The sequence below is a fragment of the Colias croceus genome, chromosome 1 (assembly GCF_905220415.1).
Source record: "Colias croceus chromosome 1, ilColCroc2.1".
Lineage (NCBI taxonomy): Eukaryota > Metazoa > Arthropoda > Insecta > Lepidoptera > Pieridae > Colias > Colias croceus.
The window spans coordinates 3805932-3832909 of NC_059537.1; the positions used below are offsets into that span (position 1 = coordinate 3805932).

The window sequence follows — 26978 nt, forward strand, 5'->3', positions numbered from 1 at the left end:
TACCACAATAATGTTTATGTCCTAAGGCATAAGTACCATTTTGGATTGCAAGGAAGTATGTGTCTTGGGTTAAAGATGGGTTGTACAGGTATCGCGGTAGAGCTGAGATTACGATTAAAGCATTCGGAGTGTGCACTAGGGCTCCTAGGTTTAGGCTAATAGTGACCTTGACGTCTCTTAGGTCCTAATTTATTTTAATTAGAACTAAGCTGACAATGTGCTGTGCTTTCGTTTTAAATTATAGTTAAATTGAATTTTTTTTTTTGTTTTATAGTGTAATTTGTATTTATTGCAGTCAATTCATTGCATCGATATGAGCTTATAAATTTGTTGTATTATTTTCGTATATAATTATTTTTTAGTGTAGCTATGACGTTATGTATTGTGTTGCCAGTTTTAAAAATTGTGTAAAATAATGATTATTGATCACAAATGAAATGTATTTCGATTTTTTTTTATGTGATAAGCGATAGATTAGGCGGCTACTTGGTAGCATAGATGGTTGCGTAATATTCATTATTGTAAACAAATAAAGAGATTTTTAATATTTAAATACAGATAGTTCACTTCTAGTGGAAATATTTTTGCCAAGTAGCAAATTTGAGTCAACCATCGCTGTCATTATCAATAAATGTATTATAAAATTATTATTTTGATTTTTATTTGTTCTCCGATACTATACTTAGTTGTAGTGCATGTTAACAAAAGATCTGATATTAGATTAGATTTCAAATTATCTTCCTTTACTTATTAGATACCTACTTCGTTTAGTTAGGTAAAATTTCATTAGTTTTCATTATTATAATAATTTTTTTGACGTTATAATATAGAGAAGGTTTGTTATTTAGATAGGAAATCAACATCTATTGTATAATAATATATGACAGTATTCAGAAATACAAGTAAATGCGTATAGCAGCTATTCCTATTACGTTATATTGAAGTTTTTAAACTTTTTAAATACCTAATCAAGTGTCATACATTAAGCAAGTACATGAATCAAAGTCAAATCTATACTAATATTTTAAAGCTGGAGAGTTTGTTTGTTTGAACGCGCTAATCTCAGGAACTACTGATCCGATTTGAAAAATTATTTCGGTGTTAGATAGCCCATTTATTGAGGAAGGTTATAGGGTATGTATCATCACGCTAAGACCAACAGGAGCGGAGCAATGCGGGTGAAACCGCGGGGAACAGCTAGTTATTTTTATAACAAAGAACGAATCTAATATTTTTTTACATTAGGTATACAAATATGCGTACCTACTATTAGATAATCTGTCCTATATTATATTTAGCGAAAATCGTATAGAAAACATTCAAATGGAAGCAAATTTATCACAATTTTTTGCACGTGAACATTCAATGTAAATAATTGTAATAAAGACTAGGTCTCTATAAATGTATAAATTCCAACAATATTACAGTACAACATTGTAAATAATAACAACACGTGAACGTTTTATGTAACATATTTTCAAGTTGGGAACTTATAGCGATTTATCAAATCTCTATTTGGAAATTTGATTCAATCTTAAATATTCAAATTTCTTACCTAATGCAATATCAATATGAATAAAGTATGAAGGAATTTTAAATACATGTGTTTATTTAGAGCTTAAAAATCGTATAGGAGATAGCAACGTTGACAAGTGAGCATTTTAGTATAGTTGGTTCTTTGATATGCTGTTCCTCTTGCTATTTCGGTTACAGTCCGGGCTGTCTGGCTGGCCGCAGTGGTTGCGTTTATTAGTGCGCATCTTATCTGCACAGGAAAATATCCTTAATTTAAAGTCATTTTTTAACGCGTAATTTTTAATCTTTTGCCTTTAGATAGATCCATTAGACATACATTTTTTATTGCAAGACGTTTTTTTCGTTGTTAAATAGGTGCCAGACGCAATTTTTATTTCAAAATAATTAAAATATCATCGAAATAAGTGAAATTCCATCAACATGAGTCCGCTTAAAAGGTAAGTAATGGAGTACGGGAGTACTAAAATATCTGCTGAAATTTAAAAAGCATCAATAAGTTGATATGAAAAACAATTTGGGAAGACTGTAATTTGAAAATAAGTTTATGTAAAACAATACCATTTTGGTAATAAATAAATAATATTTGTAAGAGACTTATAGTGTAATTAAGATTATAATTAACACTTTTGATGATAAAAGTAGAAAATATTAGGGTCTTGAAAATATAATGGTGAAAGGATTATTTAGGAGATAAATTATTGTCATAATTCATACCAAAAAGTTACGATACTAAGCTTCAGGACAGCTAAGAATGGACACGTATTTAAGGCGCTATACTCCAAATAGGGGAAACAATGCTGCCTTGTAATTAAACATAAAATTAAACGTCTTTTCACCCTGTTACGCTTTCAGCTTATAACTTAAAGTTATGGAAGTAACGAGCGACAGTTGACCTTATTCGCGACGTCGCGAGTGTCATCTCGGAGGGCGCTGGGCGGCGCGCTGGCCGCCTGGCACCCGCTCATATTCTAACGGTACCGTTAGCAAACGAAATGGAATAAAATATTAAGAAAAATATAAATAACATATTGATCCCACAAAGGTAGGCATATTTAAAAGATATTTTAATTAAAATGCTGAGAAATAATGGTGTTTACCTTTTAAGATGTAATTGTATTTATGAAAAGGATTGTAAAATATAATTTGAGAAGATGTTATAAGGAATTTCGACTTTTTAAATCGCATCCAGAAACCGTGGTATCGATTTTACTGATAAAGGGAAAAATCAACGATCATTTTAAAATATCCCTTAAGCCAATGTATTAATCTTATATCTTAAATATTTATTTATTTATACTTTATTGCTCTTATAATTTAACTATGAACTAAATCTAATTATAAATTAAAACAAATGGCGGTCTTATCGCTAAGAAGCAATTTCTGCCAGACAAAAAAATCTTAAAAATTGTATTCTGTAAATTAAACCAAATGAATACAAGATAGGTTATGACTAAATATTATATTCATCACGTTGTTGATGTAATTTATTATCACTTACCACTATAAATTGAAAATAAATATGTTTTTGCACACACTACCGATTGCTCTATTTTTGTAAAGCAGTCAAAGGCTCGTTACAAAGGAGACATCGTTCCATAATGGCTTGCTATTCGATTTGCGTGACTTGCCATTTGCCTGCCTTTTGTCTCTTCCAAAGCTTCAATAAGCCCAACGACGGCAGGTCGCTTGCTGGTTGCAGCAATACCTGAGATTCTTATAAGTTCTTTGTATCATGGCTCGATATTCTAAAATTTAAACATGGACCAGCCAGGCCCGTCTTCATCCAACCAAGACCCTCGCTTCGATTTTATCGGTTCATACGCAGTTAAATCCCTAAAATTGAAGCCAGAAAAATGGATGCGTGTCCTGAGCATCGAAGAGCACAGGTCAACTTTAAAAGATTTCGTCGACAAACCTCTGCCATTATTGTTAGTTATTGTATTGACGCACGCAGCGCAATTGGTACCAGTCATATCATTTCCTTGCTATTTAAAGAATAAAGCAGTTTATTATGTTAAAAAACGGCCCACACCTATACCAAAAGATCAATGCCATGAAATGGTAATCTTTGGTAAGTATACATATATATGCTTTAATCTATAGGTACAGTAAGTATGTATGAAATGTTATGACACTCGAAGATTTTGGTCTGTTCAAAATGAATAATTAGAATATTTTGAGATCAGTAATAGCAGTGATCAGTACTAGCAGCTACAAGAAAAGTGGTTTTTATTTTGTCTCATTTTCACATTTTCTCTGAATATAACTACAACGAATGTTACAGGTGACCTAGCACCACGTTTAATAGATGAATTAGCAGCACTTGTTGACGAAGTATTTGTTCCTTTGCTATCCAACCCTTCGAACCACGAAGGGTGGCCGCTGGTCGTCTCTCAGGATATCTTGAAGCAAATTCACAATCTTAAAAGCACTGTTTATGAGGTATTTTTATATTACTTGTATTGAATAACTTTACGTTAGTACCTATTATGACTTGATGATTAAAGCAAATACGAACAAGAATAGGTATTTAAAAATTATTTTAATGCGTTTTTATAAGGTTAAAGGAAAAGTAAGTGGACAAACAGTACTTCCTATGCCTGTTGGAGTTGAACTCGTTCATGAAGCAGAGAAGGAATTACTCAAGGGCCAAGAAGTAGACTTGTACTTAAAGAGTGCTATAGAAGGAGTGGTCATAAAATGGGCTCAACAAATCAATGACGTCATGATGGAAGATTCTGCACAAGCATTCGAAAATGGACAAAATCCGCAGCCGAATGTCGGTTAGAAATTGATAGATATTTTTATTCCATCATTCGTTAAATAGTAAAAAGTATTTTCTTCACATGTTACTGTGATTTTTTTCCTAGAACTTGCTTTCTGGAGGTCAAGATTAAGCAATTTGAACTATATCTATGATCAGTTACGAATGGAGAGAGTGCGTTGCATGGCTGTTATCTTAGAGAAAACGACTTCGGCGTACTATCCGTGCTTCAGTCGCTTATTTAAAAATATTGTATCAGGTACAAGAATAACTAATTAAATAATTAAAAATAATGTTTGTGTTAAGTTCTATTTTCATGGAATTAAAAAATAATTTCGATTTTTTAATAGCGCTAGCAGAAGCAAGAGAAATAGATATGTATTTAAGGACACTAGAAAAACATTTTCAAGCTCTTGAAGACACTGATTTTACTGAATGCCAGTCGTTATTTAGACCTCTGTTTCATGTTATCTGCATGGTTTGGCGAGATTCGAAATATTATTGCAGTTCCTCCAAACTAATGGTTTTAATCAAACAAATATGTAACTTACTTATTTTCCAGGTAAGCCTAAATAGCAATGATTTTCAGAAAGAATCCATATATTATTATATACTTACGCTAAATTAATTTTTTCGTTGTTGTTTTTAGGCAAAAAAATGTTTAGATCCAAGCACATTATTTCATAGTGATATTGACGAAGCAAGACAAAGAATCCAGATTACTATCAACATACTTAAACACTTTCGGAGCACTTTCGATTATTTTAAGGAAAACTTGCCGAAGTACTTCGAGAATAGAGCTGTTTTGTCATGGACATTCCACCCTAACGTTGTGTTTGAAAGAATGAATAAATTTCTAGAACGTTTAAATACGATTCAGTGGTTCTTTAAAACTGTGCTGGAATTTCAAAAGTTGGAAAAAATTGAGATTGGTGGAATGAAAGGCAGAGTTTTAGGAGGACAGATAAGAGATATTTCTGCTGAATTCGAATCATATTTTCACAGTTTTGCCTCTAAATCATATGATGTGCTTGACCCAGACGATGAAACTTTTAATGATGACTTCAAGGAATTCCAAGATAATATAATAGACTTGGATTTAAAATTATCAACGGTTTTAGTAGAGTCTTTTGATAATTGCTCTACTTTAGAAGCGATTTTCAAGGTTAGTTCTATTTAAAATAGATCCAAGAACAAAATCTATGATTGTAATTACACTATAATATTATGCATACATTTTCAGCTAATTGATATCGTGGGTTCGGTCTTGGATAGACCGCTCATAAAAAACGAATTTACTGCAAAGTACGTTGAAATTATTGTTATGCTTGAAAAAGAGATTGCCATCTGTGAAGTAAGTGAAAGCGCAAAAGGGCATATAAATTAATCAGCTATGATATAATGCTATTAACACATGTATTTTTATAACAGGATTTGTTTAATGAACAAAGTAATCGACTTGAAAAATATGGCCACATGGAGATAGATGCGTATTTCCCGCCGGTGGCTGGAGGGCTCTTGTATATGACGATGCTAGCTGCAAGGATAACCAAGCCTATAGCTAGCTTTCGCAATTTGCCGCACCCGTAAGTAAACTGGGTGGGGCAAATTGCGAAAGCTGATTATTCGGCTTTTATCTTCTATAAAATACAAAAATTATGTTGAAGCTTAATTCACGTTGCTATAAAAATGAGGTATCTTTGAGACGACTTGATTGTAAGATTTCAATTAAATCAACACAGGATAAAAGGGTGCGGCGAGGCCGTCAAACTGTTTGCAAGATATGATGAATTGATAAATAAAATCAACGAGTTTAAAAGAAAATATTTTAATGATTGGGCCGCAACAATACCTGCAGTAATAGAAGAAAAGACAAACAATCCTATAATCACAAGACAGGGTTCAGATCTTATATTGAATTTTAGTCCAGCGGTAAAATCTTATTTCTTTGTAAACATTTCTTATTTTTTGTGTAATAACGTTATAGAAGATGTTACATTGTAGTTGTTGGAGTTAATGAAAGAAGTACATCACTTAAGAGCTAATCCTGATATTGAGAAAGATTTGCCCAAAGAAAGTATGGAATTATTTAATAAGCAGGAAACCTATCGTCAATACAGAATTAATTTAGGTATAACAATCGATTGGTATAACCAGATACATAAAAATAGTCAGAAAGTGGAATTCGATTTAGTTGAAGATGAGATAAAAGCCATTGATCAGAGGATTGAAATGGCACAACATGAACTTAATTGGAATTCTAACGGTAGGTTTAATAAATAAAACAAAATTGTAATACATTTTAATCCTGTTAAATAACTTAAAATACTTCTCTCAGATTTGTGGAACTATCTGCAAGAACTTTACAAATTAGTGGGAAGTTTGTACGACCGAATGTCTAGAATACAGGATAATTTGAAAGAGATCAGAGAGATCATGAAAACGTGGTCATCACAGCCTTTATTTGAGAGAAAGGAAGGGAAAAAGGCAAGACACCCGTTTATATGATTAACATGCTATATTGTAATAATAACAGCATTATTTGTATTTTTAAATTAAAAATACTTTTACAGGATACTCTAATGAATTTGGAAGATCGAAAAGAACGTTCGAACAAAAGATACAGTGATATTCAAAACACTGCTGAACGTATTCGAATCCTTTTAGATGAAAATATGCAGCTATTCAGTATGCAAGAGAATCAGGACAGTGAAATTTGGCTAGCATATGTTGCATTCATTGATAATTTAATTGAAGAATCATTGTTTAAATCTATCGCATGCAGGTAAATAAACGTAAAATCTCAAAATCGGTAAAAATATATTTTTAAATTATTTTCTAATATGTTTGGTGTTATTTTAGCATGGGATATATAACTGAACACATGAATCCTAAAAATAAACTGGCTCCACTATTTGAAGCCCAGTTGGAGCTACTAGAACCAGATATGGTGTTTTGCCCAAGTTTGGAAGCTAACAACGAAAAAGGCTTCACGGCCTTGATTAATAATCTAATTGATGATATTTTGAAGATGTCTACATTAATAGATAGAATCGATATCAAGAAAAAAGAATCGTATCATGAACAAATTATTAATAATTCTGATATTCTTGAGATGAAGGAAGAAATTTTTGATGGGATTGAAAGGGTAATAAATGTAATTTAAACAGTAATTTAAATCAGTATTTTCGCAATTACTTAGAAATAACTTCTTTAACTTTTAGGTGATAGAGGAAGCTAATGAGTTTTGTAAAACGTTCGAAAATTATTCATATTTGTGGTTAGAAGAAAGAGATGCAATTATGGAGATATTCCTTGAGTATGGTCGAATATTAACTCCAGATGAAATTGATAAAATTGGGTCAGAAGATAAAGATGTTCAAGCGCCAGTACCATGCCCACCAAAGATGGAAGCTTTTAGAGAACAAATTGATCATTATGAGAATCTCTACATGGATATCGAAGACATGGAATCGTATAAAGTGTTCAATTCCTGGTTTCAGGTAAATAGTATAATAAGCATTTTTGATGTACCTAATAATCTCTGCTTGGAAGAAATTGCTTGAAGCAATAAAGCCGCCCTTTGCATAAAATGTCCTGTCTGTGTGTGTGAAATTTGTATTTATGTTTGTGTATGCAATAAAGATTTTAAATAAATAAATAAAATAATCTCGAGTGAAAAATGTTTCTCACGTGTAAAAATATTTTTTTAAGGTTGATATAAGACCATTCCGCCAAGCATTACTGAATACGGTTCGAAAATGGGGCAACATGTATAAAGAGCATTTAGTTGAAAATGTTACGTCCAGTTTAAGTAATCTAGGCAATTTTATTCGAGAAGCCGATGAAGGTATAGTTGCTATAAGTGTATGTTTAAAAAAATATGTATAAGTAATATGAAATTCTTAATTATTTTCAATATGATTTAGGCTTACTTCAACCAGTACCTGAAGGGGATTACGAAGCTCTCGTTACAGTTATGGGTTACCTAATGAATGTTAAGGACAGGGCATTAACAACAGACGATATGTTCCAACCACTAACAGAAACAATTGAATTACTAAAATTCTATGACATGGATATACCAGAGGAAGTCAATGTTTTGTTACAAGTAAGTAAAAAATATATCAATAAAATCATATCACAATGGTGCTCTTTGTAAAAATAAGAATTGATAAGTATCCTGGTCACTTTGAAGGAACTACCAGAGCAATGGCAAGCAACTAAGAAACTGGCTCTTACTGTTAAGCAACAAGTAGCACCACTGCAAGCAGCAGAAGTTTCTTGTATCCGAAAGAAAATAACAATTTTCGATATGCACGTTACGTATTATCGTGAAGTGTTTAAGAAATATGAAGTAAGTCTTTGATTATTTAATGGTTGATTGTATTTTTATTTGGAAAAAAACTGTTTATCATACTTGTTAAATTCATAGTTCTTCAAATATGAGTGCGACGATCCATACTATGTTATGTCAAGGGTTGATAAAGAGATGTTATATTTAGAAGATGAGATGAAGAGTATTCAAGAATCAGGATCGTTGTTTGAAGTAAATGTACCAGAATTTAAATTGTTGAAACAATGCAGGAAGGAATTACGGATGCTTAAGGTACTTTCGATACTGATTTTATTTCTTAACTGTGTTATTTTTGGGTACAGCAATGTATATTTTTTATGTAATGAACAGCAACTATGGGATTACGTCTACATTGTAAGAACAAGTATCGAGGACTGGAAAACAACACCGTGGCGAAAAATAGATGTTGAAAATATGGATATAGAGTGTAAGAAATTCGCAAAAGAAATAAGATTATTGGACAAAGAGATGAGAAGGCAAGCAAACATCTTCTCAATAATTGCTTTTGTCATTAATTTGAATGGTAACCATAACGTCTAAATTCGTACCTTATTTTACAGTTGGGATACTTATATTAATTTGGAAGCAACAGTTAAAAATATGTTGACTTCATTAAGAGCAGTAGGAGAACTTCAGAATCCTGCGATCAGGGAAAGACATTGGGATCAACTCATGAGGACTACGAAGGTAACATGATGTACAGGAAACCCAAAAATTGGAGTTGTAAATAACAAAAAAAATAAAAAATGTATAAAAATATAAATATGTAAATAAAACGTATGATGTAATTGCACTTTCTTTCCAAAATATTCAGCCTTGGAATGATGGATTGGGTATAATATTGTATATTTTGCACGTTTCTTCAATAATTCTTAATATGGCATGATTGTTTTGCATCGTGGCAACGCTTTAATGGAATGCTATTGGTTCATTCTTGTAAATAATATAAAGCAAGAGCATTTTGGTGTGCGATTTGGAATGTTTTGAGAATGTATATATATTTATGCTTCACAGAGCTTAGCTGCATTGCCACCTGAACTCACAGTAAGTATAAATAATAAATATGAATTAATGTTCTTGTAAATATTGTAAACATAATATTATAACGCAGAATTCTGCAATTTTTCTCAACACGTGTTTTACGCTTTGTGTGAGCACTTAATATAAAATAAATAACAATAGTGTACATAAAACTTGTATAGGTATTGATAATATCATATCAAATTAAAACAAAAGATACATCATCTAGGTACGAATAGTAATGGATACTAATACAACGTTGGCGGATTTGTTGGCCTTGAATTTGCACGAGTTTGAAGAGGAGGTTAAAAATATTGTTGATAAAGCTGTGAAGGAAATGTCGATGGAGAAGATACTTAAGGATTTAAATACTACATGGAGCCAGATGGAGTTTGAACAAGAAGTACATGCTAGAACCGGCTGTATTTTATTAAGAGCTAGCGAAGAGCTAATAGAAACTCTTGAGGAAAATCAGGTTACACGTCTTTTATATAAAGATAAAAACTGTTGTTTCTAATTGTAAGGTTTCCATGAACACAGGAGTGATAAACATATTTCTGATACAGGTGCAATTACAAAATTTGATAACATCAAAATTCATCGCTCACTTCTTAGAAGAAGTTTCTAGTTGGCAGCAGAAACTGTCAATAGCTGATCAGGTGATTACAGTTTGGTTTGAAGTGCAAAGGACATGGACCCACTTGGAAAGTATTTTCATGAGTTCGGAAGATATAAGAAAACAATTACCTGAAGATTCTGAAAGATTTGACAGAATCGATGCAGAATTTAAGGTACAATATAAACTGTTCTTTATTCGTCTTGGTAATGATAGTGATTGGTATAATTACTTCAATGTATTTTACAGGTTTTATCAAAGGATATGTCAAAAACTCCAAATGTTGTAAAAGGTACGAATAAAGATGGATTGGTAGCTATTCTAGATAGCTTGCAGAAAGATCTAATAATATGCGAAAAAGCACTAGCAGAGTATTTGGAAACGAAGCGATTGGCTTTCCCAAGATTCTATTTCGTATCATCAGCAGATTTACTTGATATTTTGTCTAATGGAAATCAAGCGGAATTAGTAATAAGGTGATTATTTAAAAATAATATATAAATTACTATAGAAGTACTGAATGTTTATAAAAACTTATAAAAATTTTCAGACACTTAACAAAACTGTTTGATTCTATTGCAAAGCTTAAATTTGGAGAAAATGATAAACCTGAAGCGAAAATGGCGGCTGGAATGATAGCAAAAGATGGAGAATACGTACCATTTCATGGCATATGTGACTGTAGCGGAGCTGTAAGTTTATTGAGTATACTTAATAATAAAATTGGTTTGAAATAGAAATGTGTAAGTATTTCTAAGGACAATGTGTCCGTTTTCTCAGGTGGAAATATGGTTAAATCGATTACAAGATATTATGAGGTCCTCCATAAGACAATATTTCAGTGAAGCTATTGTATCTTATGAAGAAAAGCCGCGGGAACAATGGTTATTTGATTACATGGCTCAAGTGTCACTTTGTTGTTCCCAAATTTGGTGGACCACTGAAGTAAACTTAGCCTTTGCAAGGTTGGAAGAAGGGTATGATAATGCTCTAAAAGATTATTATAAGAAACAGTTATCCCAATTGAGTACATTAATTACATTGTTGATTGGTGAACTAAGTAAACAAGATCGACAGAAAATTATGACCATTTGTACTATAGACGTTCATTCAAGAGATGTCGTTAGTAAATTAATACAAGGAAAAGTTGAAGCGGGCTCTGCATTTCAATGGCAATCGCAATTAAGACACAGGTATAGTAAATTTTACTGGAAAATGTGTGAACATATGTGTTTGTTTTCGCTCTATATTAATATCCTTGTTATTGTAGATGGGGTGACAAAGAGCTACATTGTTTTGCCAATATTTGTGATGCACAGTTCATATACAGTTACGAATATTTAGGAAATACACCAAGATTGGTGATTACTCCCTTAACCGATCGTTGTTATATAACATTGACTCAATCTTTACATTTAATAATGGGAGGTGGTCCAGCGGGTCCAGCTGGAACGGGAAAAACTGAAACTACAAAAGATTTAGGAAGAGCTCTCGGTATAATGGTGTATGTTTTCAATTGTTCAGAACAGATGGATTATCAGGTCAGATAATTTCTGCATGTTTTGTTTATATAAAATTTGATTTATGAAGCCTTTAAAATAGCATAATATACATCAATCTGATCAGAGCTGACTTTTTTGCAGTCTTGTGGAAATATTTATAAAGGATTAGCTCAAACAGGAGCTTGGGGATGCTTTGATGAGTTTAATAGAATTTCTGTTGAAGTATTGTCTGTAGTAGCTGTTCAAGTGAAATCCGTTCAAGATGCTATCAGGTAGTTTTTAAGTATATTTTTATTTTGCTTCATATTGTGCAATAGGCATGACGACAGTATCCATAAATGATCGTATTAGTGTTTTTAAGGGAAAATGTATAATAAATAAATTAAATATAGTGACTTAAAAATCTTAAAAACATTAAGATTAATGAGATTATCAATAAAATAAAACATTGAAATTCTGCAGTTCGCCATTTTGACTAAAACACGCGTGACGTCACGATTAAGTAAACAACTCACGTCAGATGTATTTTGTTGTTATGAATATGTTGAGAATACGCATTTTTATTTATTTTCTATTGTTTCACGTATGCTTTATCGACTCAGAACAGAAATATAATTGCGAATTCACGAATACGTGGTTGAGGGTTCTCCGCGCCAACTTTATACAATAATTTCTTATTATTTTCTCGCTTGAAATAATTACTAACACATTTTTGAGCATTATTTTAATGTGGATTCACACTGCAATACTGCACACTACTTATAAACTTTGAAATTCGTTTCTATAACACATATTAAATAAATATTTCTTTAATTTTCTTCGCAATGCGTACAAATAATTACGTATTTACCAAAGAGTGACGTCACGCCTACGCCATGACACCTGCGAGCTGTTTTGGCACAGTTAATAAATATTTTTTGAAAAATGGCTTTTATCTTCGTTAAATTTAAGTATATTACCGAAATATAGGGTTTTTCTTGTATAGTAAACGTATACACACATTATGGAAGAGGATTTCAAAATCTTTCGTCATGCCTATTGTCTTGAAATAATTTGTGATATTGTTTGTTTCTTTTAGGGACAAAAAAGAAAAGTTTAATTTCATGGGCGAGATCATTGTTTTAGTTCCATCGGTTGGAATATTTATTACAATGAATCCAGGATACGCGGGTAGAACTGAGCTGCCAGAAAATTTAAAAGCTCTATTTAGACCCTGCGCAATGGTTGTTCCTGATTTTGAACTAATTTGCGAAATTATGTTAGTAGCCGAAGGTTTCCAAGATGCGAAGATTTTGGCTCGAAAATTCATTACTCTGTATACACTTTGCAAAGAACTGCTTTCAAAACAAGATCACTATGACTGGGGTTTGAGAGCAATAAAATCTGTATTAGTCGTTGCTGGCTCCTTGAAGGTAAATAATATTTTGTAGATAAATGATCTTGTTAATGATATTGGATACATATTTTTTATCAATTGTATTTTGTATTTTTAGAGAGGCGATCCTGGTAGACCAGAAGAAGAGGTTTTAATGAGAACACTACGAGATTTCAATATTCCAAAAATTGTAACAGATGACATGCCTGTTTTCATGGGTTTGATAGGCGATCTATTCCCTGCTCTTGAAGTGCCAAGAAAACGGGACTTAGAATTTGAAAGGACAGTCAAACAAGCAGCAATGGATCTGTTTCTTCAACCAGAAGATAATTTTATATTGAAAGTAGTCCAATTAGAAGAGTTACTTGAAGTGCGTCATTCTGTTTTCATTGTTGGTAATGCTGGTACTGGGAAAACGCAAGTGTGGAAGACGTTGTTTAAAACTTATCAAAATCTGAAAAAGAAACCGATATACAATGATTTAAACCCAAAGGCGGTAACAAATGATGAATTATTCGGTATCATTAACCCCGCAACAAGGGAATGGAAAGATGGTTTATTTTCCGTCATAATGAGAGACCAAGCCAATATTGTTGGAGAAAATCCAAAGTGGATTCTCTTAGATGGTGATATTGATCCTATGTGGATTGAATCGTTAAATACCGTTATGGATGATAATAAAATTCTTACTTTAGCCAGTAACGAGAGAATTGCACTCACACCGAGTATGCGGCTTATGTTTGAAATATCTAATCTTCGTACTGCAACACCAGCCACAGTATCACGAGCTGGTATTTTATACATTAATCCTCAAGATTTGGGATGGAATCCGTAAGTTTATTAACTTTCCCTGTTTTATTTTTGGTGTATAAAATTAATATTAATGAAAAAAAATTAACAGGTACGTTACTAGCTGGATAGAAACAAGAAAAATTCCGGCGGAAAAATCTAATCTAGTTATCCTCTTCGATAAATATATTCCACCGTGTTTAGAAACTGTGAGGAACAGGTTTAAGAAGATTACTCCTATTGCTGATATGGCTCACATTCAAATGCTGTGTCATTTACTTAATTGTTTGTTAGTACCTGAGAATACTCCTCCAGATTGTTCAAAAGATTGGCACGATGTTTTCTTTGTTTTTGCTTGTGTATGGGCATTTGGATCTGCCATGTTTCAAGACACGAACATTGATTATAGAGTTGGTAAGCAATACAATGGACGTTTTTAATAAATTTAAAAAGTAACATCTGAATTCATTACATATTTTTACAGAATTTTCGAAGTGGTGGTTAAATGAATTCAAAACTGTTAAATTTCCACCTGGCGGCACCGTGTTTGATTATTACATTGATCCCGAAACCAAACAGTTTACGCCGTGGACAGAGAAAATACCTAAGTTTGAATTGGATTCCGATATACCACTTCAGGTATTTTTGTAGTGAACAAAATTTTGATTTCAGAATAAATGAGATATGTTATGACTTCGTTGTGAGATATTCAATGTTTGTATATTTTTATAGGCTGTATTAGTTCCGACGGCGGAAACAATAAGAATTAGATTCTTCTTAGATTTGTTAATGAAGAATAGACACCCAGTAATGTTGGTTGGCGGCGCTGGGTGCGGTAAAACCGTTCTAGTCAATGAGAAGCTGCAAAGGTCAGTTAACACTACTAAATAATTTTTAATTTATTTGTTACTGTATCTTTTAAATTATTACTTCTTTCCAATAGTTTGCCAGATAATTATGCCATCCAGTCAATTCCCTTCAATTTCTACACCACATCCGAGATGCTGCAGAAAATTCTGGAAAAACCATTAGAAAAGAAAGCGGGTCGGAATTACGGACCTCCCGGTAGCAAGACGCTTATTTACTTTATAGATGACATGAATATGCCAGAAGTAGATGCATATGGAACTGTACAACCGCATACAATAATACGACAACATATGGATTATAATCACTGGTATGATAGGACAAAATTGACTCTTAAAGATATTCATAATACCCAATACGTGTCTTGTATGAATCCCACTTCAGGAAGCTTTACAATAAATCCAAGACTGCAAAGGCATTTCTGCGTATTTGCTATAAGTTTTCCGAACACGGAGGCTCTCAATAACATTTATCACAATATACTGAGCCAACATCTCGTTAATCCTGAATTGAGGATCGGTGCACAAATTGCAAAACTTTCATGTGAGTATTAGAATTTAATTTAATTTGTAATTATTATCCTTTGATTTATGTCAAAACTACATAATAGATATCTACCTGATAAAATTACTTATTTTAAAATGTAGACTGCGTTACTGAAGTTGCATTATTTTTCAGCTAACGTAGTGAGTGCAACTATTGCTCTACATAATAAAGTATCCCAAGTCTTTCTACCTACGGCTATCAAATTTCACTATATTTTTAATTTGCGGGATTTATCCAATGTTTTCCAGGTAAATAAATATACAATATGTCAATAATTTTTTTTAAGGTCTTCACGCTACAAATTCAAATTTGAAACTTTTACTTCGAATTGTTTCAGGGATTCCTTTTCAGTACAAATGAATGTTTGGTAAATCCTTCAGATATAATCAGACTTTGGCTGCACGAAACACATAGGGTGTATGGTGATAAACTCACTGAAGACAAAGATATTGACGCTTTTCTCAAAATGCAAGTGGATTTGTGTAAGAAGAATTTTGAAGTGAGTAATAAGGATAAATATTCCATGCCGATAGTTGCTGTTTATTAGGTATTTAATAAAACTCGTGAACCCTATAAGCTTTTAACAGTCTTCTTTCGTTTTGAAAAAGTGAGAGAAAAAAATAAAATCGTATATGCCATTGAATCAAGTTACCATAATTATAATCAAACTGCTACTGCAAAAATTACATTTAATTGATTATTCAGGATATAGATGAAGGTGTTGTCTTTGAACGTCCCAACATTTACTGTCACTTTGCTGGTGGTATCGGTGAACCTAAGTACATGCCCATAGCGACGTGGACTCAACTCAACAAGCTACTGACAGAGGCATTATCCAGTTACAATGACCTTATTGCTGCCATGAATTTAGTGCTCTTTGAAGACGCCATGATGCACATTTGCAGGTTAGTAATAGGGGTAAATTTATTATCGATAACACCGCCTGTTGTGCTCTTCTGAAGTCAGACAGTTTTGTTAGTATTATCTTTATTTTGTATACAATAAAGAAATTTGATTTGAGGTTCCTTCCTATTCTTTGGTAAGCTTATTGCAGGAGTGGAATCTCATTCAGATTAAGGATTGATACAGATGTCATATTTATTTAAAAGAATCGAATCATATTTGAATAAAGATATCTTGTTTAATTGTTCTAGAATCAGTCGTATATTGGAAAGTCCCCGAGGCAGTGCATTACTGGTAGGCGTGGGCGGATCCGGGAAACAATCTTTATCAAGACTTGCAGCATTTATAGCTAGTTTAGAGGTTTTCCAGATACAATTGAAGAAGGGGTACGGCGTATCAGATCTCAAGGTAATTAGAAATACCACACGTTAATTATAACCGCTAAATATGATCGTTTGGATCTCATAATTGCGAGAGATATGAATGAAATGGAAGAAAATTATTTTATTGCACAAAGAGTGGTATAATTATAAGGTAAACATTATTAACATGCAATTCACCAATGTGCAACTATGACGAAATACGAGCGGTTATTGTTTTAAGTTTTTTTGATCTTCATATAAAAATATACTTGTATTTATAGTTTTTTGATACCACGTATTTCAGTAAGTATCTTTAATGGAATGTCATTTATTAATGTTGTACCTATATTTTGTAGTGAAAACGTAAATAGTGGTAGTAACTTAATATTTAACGTTTCGAATCATCTTCAAGCCATTTAATAAAACGCCCATCAAAAGAAATTAAATATCGTTATAATATTTCAGAAAGAACTGTCAGGCTTGTACATAAAGACTGGCTTGAAAAATGTTGGTATAATGTTCCTCATGACCGATGCTCAAGTGGCTAATGAACAGTTTCTGGTGCTGATTAATGATTTGCTCGCGTCTGGTGAAGTTGGTGACCTGTTCCCTGATGATGAAATCGAGAATATTATTGCTGGTGTGAGAAATGAGGTAAGTGAACAATTAAGCTGTAGCTGTCTTAAATGATTTTGTTTCGAAAACTGTGTCTTCAACTATATTTTTCGAGTCGTAGGCATCAAACATACATGCATATCATTTTTTGTAGGTCAAAGGAGCAGGTCTGCCCGATACAAGGGAAATTTGTTGGAAGTTTTTTATAGACAGAGTGAGGAAGCAATTAAAAGTTGTCCTCTGCTTTTCACCCGTTGGTTCTACGTTACGTGTAAGATCCAGGAAGTTTCCAGCTCTTATAAATTGTACGTCAATCAATTGGTTCCATGAGTGGCCACAAGAAGCCTTGGTTTCTGTTTCTATGCGCTTTTTGGAAGAGCTAATTGTCCTCCCCGTAAGTATTATTACTAGGATTGTAAATAGATTAAATATTGGGATTATTTTCTCATTGAGTTAGCTGTTACCGGTAAAAATATAGCTGCCACATATTTTAGGTATATTAAATGCAATATTTCATTATAGCAGAGCCTTTGTAAGTTATATCTACGTTTGCATACAATTTCTAGATATAGATAAGCATAATATGTTGTTATTTATTCATTATAATTATAGATAACACTCCGTGACTCGGTATCAAGATTCATGGCATATGTTCACACTTCGGTTAACACGATATCTAAAGCATATTTATCTAATGAGAGACGATATAATTACACCACGCCTAAAAGTTATTTAGAACAAATTAGTTTGTATTCGAAATTGGTCAATCAAAAGACGGATGAGCTTCGTGCTAAAATTTCAAGGTAATCTTCTCATAGTGCAATTCAGTAAAACTTATCAATTAACATGTAATTTGATATTAATTTGTGTTGTTAGATTGGAAAATGGTTTAGAAAAACTACGTGGAACGGCATCACAAGTGGATGCTTTAAAAGCAAAATTGGCAATACAAGAAATCGAACTGCAACAAAAGAATGAAGCTGCTGATAAACTTATTGAAATGGTTGGTGTTGAGACTGCTAAAGTTCAAAGTGAAAAAGCATTGGGTAAGAAATCAATTTGAATTATAAGTCATACCCAATTGATAGGTAATTTTTATGAAAATAAAAGAAGAACACTATTGTAAACTTTAAATTTGATGATTTTAGCTGACGAGGAAGAAGAAAAAGTCGCAGTGATAGCCGAAGAGGTATCAAAAAAGCAAAAAGACTGCGAAGAAGATCTTATTAAAGCAGAACCAGCTCTTGTGGCGGCTCAAGAAGCTCTAAACACATTAAACAAAGCTAATCTTACTGAATTAAAATCATTTGGTTCACCTCCAGGAGCTGTAACAAATGTTACTGCAGCGGTTATGGTGCTTTTAGCGCCTGGTGGAAAAATACCTAAGGATAGGAGTTGGAAATCTGCCAAGGTTAATAATGTTGATCTTATAATCTAACTACACATAATCATCTTACATGAAAAAAATACACCAACCAAATTGGTACCCTCATTTTCTTGTAGAACCTTTTTTATGTCGGTTAAAAAATTGAGCTCTGTTTTATAAATTTCAGATGATGATGGCAAAAGTGGACGTATTTTTGGAAGCTCTAATACATTATGACAAAGAAAACATTCATCCAGATGTAATAAAAGCTATCCAACCATATTTAAAAGATTCTGAATTTGAACCCGGTAAGAAGCAGATTTTTATATTCAATTTTCACCCTGAAACTAAATGCATTGCCTTAAAGATATGACTTAATAAATATTTATTATTTACTTTATACAGAGTTTGTAAGATCAAAATCTGCTGCCGCGGCGGGATTGTGCGCGTGGGTCATTAACATCATTAAATTCTTCGAAGTATTTTGTGACGTTGAGCCTAAAAGAAAGGCTTTGGCTGCAGCTAACGCAGAATTAGCAGCTGCAACAGAAAAACTTAAATCTATTAAGTCTAAAGTAGCTGTAAGTACCTAAAATTGAAACTCTTTATAAATGATAGTTATACAATACATAATGTATTTAAGAATATTTTAATTTAACGAAAATTCTAGTCCCTAGAAGAACAACTAGCAACTTTAACAGCAGACTTCGAGAAAGCAACAGCTGAGAAGCTAAAATGCCAACAAGAAGCTGACGCTACAAATAGAACTATACAGCTAGCTAATAGACTTGTAAATGGACTGGCTAGTGAAAACGTTAGATGGGCTGAATCTGTTTCTAAGTAAGAATTATCGTTTACTTAAGTTATTTTGTTTGTATTTTTTTATTATATGTAATGTAAATTTATAAAGAATAGAAAAAATTCGATCACGAGGCGGGACTCGAACCCGCATCCTTCGCGCCATTCCGGAGCGGATGCCTAACCAACTCAGCCACTCGTGACCCGCCTGAGTAATCGAATTTATTTTATTCTTTCAGTTTTATGTGTCTTAAGGGACACACCGCGCGCCATCTATTGAGATGATTTAACAACCATCTCAACCAACATAATCGAATTTTTTCTATTCTTTATAAATTTATATTTAATACGCATTTGAATGCCATAAAAACCAAAAAAATGTAAATGTAATGTATTTTTAGTTTCATGCAACAGAGTACAACCCTACCAGGAGATGTGCTTTTGGTCTGTGCGTTTATCTCGTACGTGGGTTGCTTTACAAAGCTCTACAGATTGGATTTGCTACATAAAAATTGGCAACCTTTTTTGAAAACATTGGAGGTAAATTCATGAAATTTTTCATATACCGTAGGATTAAAGTGTGTAATTGTATATTTTAAATTTATTTGTTTTCCTTAGCCTCCAATACCGATAACAGAAGGTCTGGATCCACTTACCATGTTGACAGATGATACCACTATAGCTATGTGGCAGAATGAAGGTCTGCCTTCAGATAGAATGAGCACTGAAAATGCAACTATACTATCTAACTCTGACCGGTGGCCTTTAATGATTGATCCACAGGTATAATAATGTGAAAAAAAAGATAATTTTAATACCTAAAAGTACGTAATTTTTCCATGAATGAATGAAATTTAATTTCAACTTACAGTTGCAAGGGGTAAAATGGATAAAACAAAAATACGGTGATATCTTACGCGTAATACGTCTTGGGCAGAAGGGTTATTTAGATACAATAGAAAAAGCAATTATTAAAGGCGAAACTGTGTTGTTGGAGAATATAGGAGAAACTGTAGATCCTGTATTGGATCCATTGCTGGGAAGAAATTTGATTAAAAAAGGAAGGTAGAACGCAAGCTAAATCAATAATTAAGTCTTCCAATTATAATAATAATTTAGTTGCAAAATTAATATCATAATAATTGTTTTATTTTCTAGGGCAATTAAGATAGGTGATAAGGAAGTAGAATATAGTTCGAACTTCAGGCTTATATTGCATACAAAACTTGCTAATCCTCATTACAAACCAGAAATGCAAGCTCAAACAACTTTAGTAAATTTTACTGTAACTAGAGACGGTTTAGAGGATCAACTTTTAGCTGAAGTAGTAAAGGCTGAAAGACCAGATCTGGAAGAATTAAAAGCGGAGCTAACTAAACAACAAAATGAATTTAAAATACAACTAAAGGAACTAGAAGATGATCTGTTATCGAGACTTTCTTCCGCGGGTGAGAATATTCTTGGAGATACGGCTTTGATAGAAAATTTAGAAACAACCAAGAAAACTGCGGCGGATATTGAGAAAAAGGTATTTAAACGTTTGGAAAAAGTATAAGAGTTTGGAATGCAGAAAAACATTAATAATGACGATGAAAAATTAAAATTAATTTAAACTGATTAGTATTTTATCAGTTTCACGAAGGTACTAATAATTGCTCATTATTAAAATATATTCAACACATCCTTAGGTATCGGAAGCTAAAGTGACATCGCACCAGATTGATCAAGCAAGAGAATTCTATCGGCCTGCTGCAGCTAGAGCGTCTCTCTTGTATTTTATTTTGAACGACCTAAATACTATAAATCCAATCTACCAGTTTTCTTTAAAGGTAATACGAATTTACTACTCTATTCATTAAATCGCGACTATTATTCCAAACCACATAATCTTAATTTCGCTTTTCATTTATAGGCTTTTAGTGTGGTATTTCAAAAGGCAATATCCAGAGCGGAACCAAGCGAGGAAGTAAGTCAAAGAATAAAGAATTTAATTGACTGCATTACGTATTCTGTCTTTCAATATACATCAAGGGGGCTTTTTGAATGTGATAAACTAATTTTTGCATCGCAAATGACTTTTCAGGTAAATTATTTGTATAAAAATTGTAGTTTCAATTAATCATTTACCATTACTGTTATATTTTATTGCATTTTTTAATCAGGTGCTACTTATGAGTGAAGAAATATCACCAGCGGAGTTGGATTTCTTCTTACGGTTTCCGATCAAACCTCACGTGACTAGTCCAGTCGATTTTCTATCAAACCAAAGTTGGGGAGGTATTTGTTCATTGGCCAGCAAGGATGAGTTCCGAAATCTGGATAGAGATATTGAGACGTCGCCGAAGAGATGGAAGAAGATTGTAGAAATGGAATGCCCTGAAAGGGAGAAATTTCCACAGGTAAATAATGATTTAAACAAGACATAGAATACCTATACATATACAAAAAAAATAAATTAAAATATTTATCTCGTTACAGGAATGGAAAAATAAAACAGCTCTACAAAGGTTATGTATGTTGAGAGCTTTAAGACCAGACAGAATGACCTATGCAGTAGCGTAAGTTTTATACGTTTAATGGTTTCTTTTATGTTATGTTATTTAATAATAATATATTTTAGTAATTAAATGAATTTTTTGTTTTAGGACTTATATCGAAGAGAAGATGGGCTCAAAATACGTTGAGAATAGAACAGTGGAGTTTAGTAAATCCTTCGAAGAAACGAGCCCAAGTACACCGATATTTTTCATTCTGTCGCCTGGAGTCAATCCTTTAAAAGACGTGGAAGCTTTGGGAAAAGCAATGGGCTTTACCTCCGATAACGGGAATTTCCATAACGTATCACTAGGTCAGGGGCAGGAGATAGTTGCAGAGCAAGCTATGGATGAGTCCTATAAGAAAGGACATTGGGTTGTACTGCAGGTACTTTATAATTTATTCGATTAGAGTTTATTACTAGTTAAGTTTTAAATGGTCTTGAGAGATTTAGGAAATTGTAGTAAAGGTATATCTTTCTCTTTTTTTTTACGATATACATGTTACCAGTATAAGTCATGCACATGTGTGCGAACGGAATCGTAGCTTTTCCGTTATTATTGAATTTTCAAGTATTATGTTACGTTCAATTTTTGAAGAATGCATATTAATTTCAGAATATTCATTTAGTGAAAAAATGGTTGCCAAGTCTTGAAAAGAAAATGGAAAGTTTTGCTCACGGATGTCACCAAGATTTCAGACTATTTATGTCAGCAGAACCTGCTGCGACTCCCACGGCTCATATAATTCCACAAGGAATATTGGAGTCGAGTATTAAAATAACAAATGAACCCCCGACGGGCATGCAGGTACTCACTTAATATTTTTCTGGTGTATTGTTTTATTATTTGTTTTTTTTTTGGTGCAAAGCACAACTTATGTTGCAAATTTTCTTTCCTGATGGATAATTCGTTCTTTATTCAGTTATTGTTTTGAAATGCTTACAGGCTAATATACATAAAGCATTGGATAATTTCAATCAAGAAACGTTAGAAATGTGTGGAAAAGAAGCGGAGTTCAAAGCTATACTCTTTTCGTTGTGCTATTTCCACGCTGTGGTGGCGGAGAGACGAAAGTTTGGTCCTCAAGGATGGAACAAAATTTATCCTTTCAATGTTGGTGAGTTTTAAGATGAAATTAAATATAGGGCATAATTCTTTAAGGTTGTTACATCATCAATTATGCCGCAATTGTGAAATTTATTAAATTGTACACTTAAAGTTTTATAATCATTTTTGTAAGATTTGTACATATAATGTAGAAAAACATTGTTATAGTCATAATAAATATTTAAAACTTTCAGGTGATCTAACAATTAGTGTCTTTGTATTATATAATTATTTGGAGGCAAATTCAAAAGTGCCATGGGAGGACCTACGATACCTCTTCGGGGAAATAATGTACGGTGGTCACATCACTGATGACTGGGATCGACGGCTTTGTAATGCCTATTTGGAGGAATTGATGCAACCTGATCTGGTAAGACATCATATTTTTAGCATTATGATACCTTATTATATTTATTATTACGCAATAATAAAATTTTCGGTTACTTTTAAATTTAATTTGCAGCCAATTACGATATATTTGTGATAAAGTATGTTTTTGGATTTGTTTGAGAATTTTGTTTTCTAAAATAAAGAAAGAAAGGAACCACGAAGTGTCCAGTTTAACCAATTATTAAAAATGTTTACAAATAAAGCGCTCTATGTACACGATTTGGAATGTTTACTAGTAATGAATATACACGTTTTAAAGAATAATTTATTTGAAAGGTCGATGGAGAACTTCAGTTGGCTCCTGGATTCCCAGCTCCTCCCAACACCGACTATGCCGGTTACCACCAATATATAGAAGACGCAATGCCTGCAGAATCACCGTATTTGTACGGATTGCACCCAAACGCTGAAATTGGCTTCTTAACTACTACATCGGAAAACTTATTCAGGACTATATTTGAAATGCAACCACGCGATGCTCAAGCTTCAGGCGCTACTACAGTCACTAGAGAGGATAAGGTTTCTTACATTTTGTATCCGCGATAGTTGTTCTTTAATTATGTTGTCTTGAGATGTATTGTGAAAGTTAGGGTGTCGGTATGATTAATTAATGCTACATCAAATTGAAAATTAAATGCTGTAAAATTGCTTATTATTGTATAATTGATTTATTGTTGTAACTAGTATGGTAGTAATTATGTTACTGTTAATTATATAAAGTAGATGTTATTAGAATTAGTAATCAGAACTAACAGACCCAACAATTCAATCTAATTTGCAATGTTCCGAACAACTTAATTAAACATATTATTATGAGTTATGCATTTATTGCATTCTTATAATAATGGTCACATAAACATTTGTAGATACAAATTTCAAGATAGCTCTCCAGTTCTTGTTAATTAAAATTTAGAATATTTCAATTAGTTCCGTGTTTTTAGGTAAAACAAATGCTCGATGAAATAATGGAGAAATTGCCAGAAGAATTCAATATGGTGGAAATAATGGGCAAGGTTGAAGAGAGGACGCCGTATGTGATTGTCGCTTTCCAAGAATGTGAACGGATGAACAATTTAACGGGAGAGATGAAGAGGTCGCTGAGAGAATTGGATTTGGGTCTTAAGGTATTCATATCCTTTACTATTATTTAGGTCTATTGTTTAAAAGCAAACTGACAAAAAAATTTAAGAAGTATAAAAAAATAAAAGCTAGTTAATTCGTTTCTTTATACATTTTTAATACCACATTATTTATTTTTAAACTTAAAATTCTTCTTACTTTTCAGGGTGAACTGACAATAACATCAGACATGGAAGAATTGGAAAATGCACTATTTTTAGATCAAGTAAGAAATAAAGCTTGAAATTTTCTATGTGATTCTATTATTGTTCTCGTATAATATAACGATACTTAACGATGATAAAATGTTATCAGGTGCCAGCAATATGGGCAAATAGAGCGTATCCTTCGCTGTTGGGTTTGTCAGCTTGGTTTGTGGATCTGCTGCTGCGTCTGCGTGAATTGGAAACGTGGGCTACTGATTTTGTTGTATGTATTTTTTACACGCCGATTTTTTAAGTTTATAAAATAATAATTTAATATATTTATTTTCAATTAGCGTTACGATGTGTTCTCAATCCCAGTTCAGGATCGTTTTTATTTTGTATTCTTTAAAAAGCTCAACTTATTTCTTAAGCACAGAAAACAGAAAGCTGCGTTTGTCCGGAATTGCTTTAAATAAATTTTGTACTATTAGGTATTAAATATCATTTTACGAACGGTGGTGATAACATTAACATTATGTGTTTTGGTATTTTTATCTGTATTTCTTCGTTAATAGATTTTTTCATATATATAGTTACCAACATCAGTATGGCTGGGAGGGTTCTTCAACCCTCAAAGCTTGCTCACAGCCATAATGCAGAGCACGGCGAGACGCTACGAGTTACCTCTGGATAAGATGTGCTTGCAGTGTGACGTTACCAAGAAGATGAAGGAGGATTTCACGTGAGTTTATATGTGGAATTAGATAAATAGATCAATAGAACTGACGTGACGATGAAAATGTTTTATAAAAACGTGTTAAGGAACAATATTTTTATTCCTTGTTTAAACTAGAAGTTGTTGTTATAATAGAGTTCGGTGGGTATTCTTTTAATTATACGTCTCTATATTTTTTTAAATTGAATTGTTTCTTTAATTAAAATTACATTTTATTAGAATTACGTGGAAACTGAAGTATTACTACATCAAGAAACAAAAAAATTATATTATTTAATTTATCACCATTTTAATTTTACTGAGTTATGATTACCATAAACTATTTCCTTTACGTTTTAGTATTGCTGATTCTCGCAACGCACCGCGAGATGGCGCCTATGTTCACGGCTTGCTTATGGAAGGCGCTCGGTGGGACATGCAAGCTGGAATCATCATGGATTCCCGCCTGAAAGAATTATTTCCACCCATGCCTGTTATTAACGTCCGGGTAAAGTATATTTACTTTTATTAATATAATATAATGTAATTCATTACCTTAACTTCTATGGTTTGTAGTAATCATACCTAGTTATTCATTATTTACATAATGTGATATTATAAACACTATAAAATAAAATCAACATAAAGAAAGAACTGCCAATATAAGATAAAATGCATTTGCTTCGAGTTTCTCCTGTCAAAAGAGCTTATCTAGTGTTTTGGTTTTATCTTATTAATATTATGTTTTTAATCATATATCAGGCTATAACACAAGACAAGCAAGATCTCCGCAACATGTACGAGTGTCCTGTGTACAAGACTCGAACCCGCGGCCCCACATATGTATGGACTTTCAACTTGAAGACCAAGGATAAGCCGGCAAAATGGACCCTGGCTGGAGTAGCATTGCTTCTGCAGATATAAATATAGGGTTATTAGTCGCACCCTGACTTACATAAGTTTATTTTATTTTATAGAACTCAATGAGATAAAAAGATTTGTAAGTTGGTCTCATATTACATACCCACACAGACTAGATTTGAATTACTTGATTTTTATGTTAGGTAAAAGTCACAGAGTTGATATTTGTCATACAAAGAATATTGTGTTTTGCTGATTTCTATGTAATATATTTACGCCCTTTATAGTTCACAATTATTACTACAATGCACATAAGTTTACATAGTACCTACATACATCGTTATAATATATTAATCGGCGGAGCACAATAGATCACCAGTAAACGATACTTGTTATTTCTCATTTTTGGTTTTTTATATATACTTATAATATATTTTACAGTTATATTGCTTTTAGAATTTATATAAGTTTATCATTGTTAAAATAAATCGTTGCTTTTATTTATATTTCTGTTTTAACTGAAAGGTAGATTATTACGTGGAGCAATGTTTTAGTATTTAGATGCAGCTTTTAAAGCATTTTTTCAAACGTGATTTAATCACAAAAATGTATTGTTTAACTGGTAATAAATGTTAATTTTAAACATGTGTTTTATTGAAAGATGCCCTTGAGACATCCAGCGCTTTA

General features: G+C 32.5%; 1 protein-coding gene across 1 annotated transcript; it reads left to right on the top strand.

Moving 5' to 3' along the window:
- Positions 1 to 3171: 3171 nt before the first annotated feature.
- LOC123695458 (dynein beta chain, ciliary) lies at positions 3172 to 26934 on the top strand. The gene is made up of 66 exons (XM_045641651.1): positions 3172 to 3607; positions 3821 to 3978; positions 4097 to 4319; positions 4407 to 4559; positions 4651 to 4862; positions 4950 to 5465; positions 5544 to 5654; positions 5732 to 5886; positions 6043 to 6098; positions 6159 to 6232; positions 6305 to 6566; positions 6639 to 6787; positions 6874 to 7085; positions 7163 to 7448; positions 7525 to 7803; positions 8015 to 8150; positions 8230 to 8411; positions 8499 to 8657; positions 8736 to 8909; positions 8988 to 9133; positions 9218 to 9344; positions 9672 to 9701; positions 9907 to 10152; positions 10244 to 10468; positions 10543 to 10769; positions 10844 to 10985; positions 11074 to 11486; positions 11564 to 11834; positions 11937 to 12067; positions 12874 to 13207; positions 13289 to 14001; positions 14072 to 14373; positions 14444 to 14598; positions 14692 to 14828; positions 14903 to 15369; positions 15505 to 15620; positions 15710 to 15871; positions 16078 to 16277; positions 16527 to 16683; positions 17103 to 17291; positions 17407 to 17646; positions 17865 to 18055; positions 18129 to 18298; positions 18401 to 18663; positions 18806 to 18926; positions 19024 to 19199; positions 19289 to 19458; positions 19818 to 19956; positions 20035 to 20199; positions 20288 to 20481; positions 20575 to 20944; positions 21105 to 21245; positions 21329 to 21499; positions 21579 to 21815; positions 21895 to 21974; positions 22062 to 22338; positions 22569 to 22760; positions 22899 to 23070; positions 23255 to 23430; positions 23727 to 23969; positions 24392 to 24574; positions 24736 to 24795; positions 24885 to 24998; positions 25309 to 25457; positions 25791 to 25938; positions 26193 to 26934. The coding sequence occupies exons 1-66, from the start codon at positions 3295 to 3297 to the stop codon at positions 26352 to 26354; spliced, it is 13404 nt and encodes a 4467-aa protein (XP_045497607.1). The 5' UTR covers positions 3172 to 3294; the 3' UTR covers positions 26355 to 26934.
- Positions 26935 to 26978: the final 44 nt, after the last annotated feature.